At 56.5% G+C, this 2,596-nt stretch overlaps 1 protein-coding gene across 1 annotated transcript in view; it reads left to right on the forward strand.

Moving 5' to 3' along the window:
- HNF4A (hepatocyte nuclear factor 4, alpha) overlaps window positions 1–2,596 on the forward strand; it is a 20,547-nt gene that overhangs the window by 11,851 nt on the left and 6,100 nt on the right. The window contains exon 6 of the mRNA XM_004687019.2: window positions 2,402–2,489. Within this exon, the coding sequence (XP_004687076.1) occupies window positions 2,402–2,489 (88 nt within the window). The remainder of the gene's footprint in view (window positions 1–2,401; window positions 2,490–2,596) is intronic.

The following is a 2,596-nucleotide window of genomic DNA, read 5'->3' on the forward strand; positions in this document are numbered from 1 at the left end:
GAAAGGGGAGCTGGACCGGCTCACCTCTCAGCTCTGGGGGAAGCATGCGGGCACCCACGGCCAGTACCCAGTACTTTGGCGTCTGTTGAGTCTGGTGCTTTGGCGTCTGTTGAATCTGTTCGCACAGGAGACGAGGGGTGCAGGTCAGCCCACTGAGACGCCCTGCAGGCAAGGCAGCCGGTGATCTTTGTGGAGCCAGTGTTCCCCAGTCTTCTTTGACACCAGATTCTTCCAGAGCTGTCATCAGCATCGCACAGCGGGCCTTGCTGTGGAGACTGCTTTGAGCTCAGCCTCGCCAGCCTGGACAGATGCTGTCTAGCATGTGGCCCCCGCCCCTCTCGGGAGGCAGGCCGTGATCTGACCGCAATGTCCCTGTCTTCTCCCCTGCTCCGTGTGCGCTGGCCCTGGTCCCCTCTGCTGGAGAGTCTGCATTAATGTTTAATCCCTTCCACTCCTTCCCAGGGGCTCAACAGGGCAACAAGATACCCCCAAGCTGAGCAATTGTTAACCTCGATTTCCCACCCAAACCTCCCTGGCTGGGGCTCACAGAATTCTCAGAGAGCAGTGATGGGTGGCCAATAACAAAGGACAATCATTAACACCAACCCCCCCCCCAGCTGCATGACCACCCCCCAGAACAGCCATCAAGTCGGGGGGCTGGACCCGGGGCCAGGAAAGTTCTCAATTCTCCATTCCTGGTGCAAAAGGTGCCAACTTGCTGAGAGAGGCAGTGCACACTGGGAGAATTAAGAAGTATTGTCCTTCAAGGGACACCCCAAGTCTATCGACGTGGCCCCAGGAACCACTTTCCAAGCTCCTCTGCTTCTTGATTGGCTTTGGACATCAACGCCTGAGGGGCATTCAAGTGGCTAGGGGCTGGGCCCAGGGACTGGGTGCTATTTGCTCAAGGTCAGAGGCCATTGCTGGGGGGTTCCCACCCGGGTCTTCTGCCTCTCGGCGGGAACCATGGGGTTGCCAGGCTGTGGGAAGGAGGGGGCGCTCGTGTTACGCACCCTTGGCCCCCTGGTCCTGGTCACCTCCAAGGTGTGCTCCCATCTCTTCTCTTCTTGTCCTCCCCCAAGTGTGGCAGAGGATAGCTGGGTCAGGACAAAGGGCTTCCCCTCGAGGGCTAGAGCTGGAGAAGAGGTTAAGCCAGTTGCTCATTCGCTGACTCCGTTTACTCATTCACTGGCCCCTTCCTTCCTCCCGCCCTGGCTTCTTTCCTATCTTCTGCACAACCCCCCACCCCCGGTCTCAGTCTTTCCCCTCCTGTTTTTCTTCCCTTGGCTTCCTTTTCCCGCCTAACCTTCAGGTACCACCATTTCGTCCTATTATTTGCTTTCTATTTTGGATCTATTCTCGCTTCCCTCTGCCTCACCAAGAGTGCGAACTCACTTTTTTATCACTGAGTCCCCATTGCCTGAAAAGCATCTAGTATTTAGCAGGTGCTCAGCATTGGAAGAAGGAACAATCAGACCAATTGACGAACAGAGCTCCGTTTACCTCCTACTTTGGCCAGCTAACTTCCTCTTGACTTTCTAACTTCCTAACCTTGCCCAACCTTGCAGAGAAGGTCCTTGAGCTTCCAGCCTGCTACCGTTTTTCACCATCCTAAACTTTGCTCCTCTTGCAAACACCAAAGCAGATGGTGCTGAAAGGCAGGTGACATCCTTCTGCACATGGGGTGGGTCTGTACCCCAGACCTCAGGCATCCGGGGTCCTCACCCTCTCTCTGGGTAGGGTCTGTCAAGCTGGACCTCTGCCAAAGTCCAGTGCTCGCCCCTCTGGCCGGGAGCCAACATCCCCACCCAAAGGCTTGCAACTCTCGCTCAGAATCTTCTGCTCAGAAGTGGGCAGAAGTCTTGGAGATCTTGCAGAGCAGAATTAACTGGGGAACTTGATACCTTCAGATGCTAGGCCCACCCCGTTCATACAGCAGGACCGCTGATAACGTGGCCTAGGAATCTGCATTTTTACAAAGCACTCTTCATCATCTTTCATAGCTGACTGATAGGGTATGGTTGTAGACCTCGTGAGAGTCTGGTGAAACCTTTGAGCCTCTGCTGAACCAAAAACATGCCCAGAACCTTCCCTGCAGTTTCATCAGGTGCACAGACAAGGCCCAGCGCAGCAGCGGCTTGCCGGGACTACAGGACAGCAGTTGGGCCCCAGCTCAGAGCACATGTTCTTTCCCCTTCCAGCTTTTGGCTGAGTCTTGTCCAGGCCCCTGGTTTTATCAGTTAAGGAAGGAAAATAGCAGGTTTATGGTGCCTGCTTTATCATCTGGGCAGGTGAAGGCAAAGGGAGCATTCATGGACACTGAGTTGGCTCGGAGCAGCTTGCCCTGGGGTGCAGACACCTTCTGGGGTGCAGAATGCAGATGCCGTCCCGTCTCTTCCAGGTGGCCCTGCTCAGAGCCCACGCCGGCGAGCACCTGCTGCTCGGAGCCACCAAGAGATCCATGGTGTTCAAGGACGTGCTGCTCCTAGGTGAGGGATGCCTGTCCCGGCCGGGGCTCCCTGCAGGCCCCGCCAGTGTGCAGCCCGCCCCACCCAGGACCTCCCAGGGGGCCGTGCAGGGGCAAGGGGCAGAGCTC

The sequence above is a fragment of the Condylura cristata genome, unplaced genomic scaffold (genome assembly GCF_000260355.1).
Source record: "Condylura cristata isolate star-nosed mole 26May11 unplaced genomic scaffold, ConCri1.0 scaffold00022, whole genome shotgun sequence".
Classification (NCBI taxonomy): domain Eukaryota; kingdom Metazoa; phylum Chordata; class Mammalia; order Eulipotyphla; family Talpidae; genus Condylura; species Condylura cristata.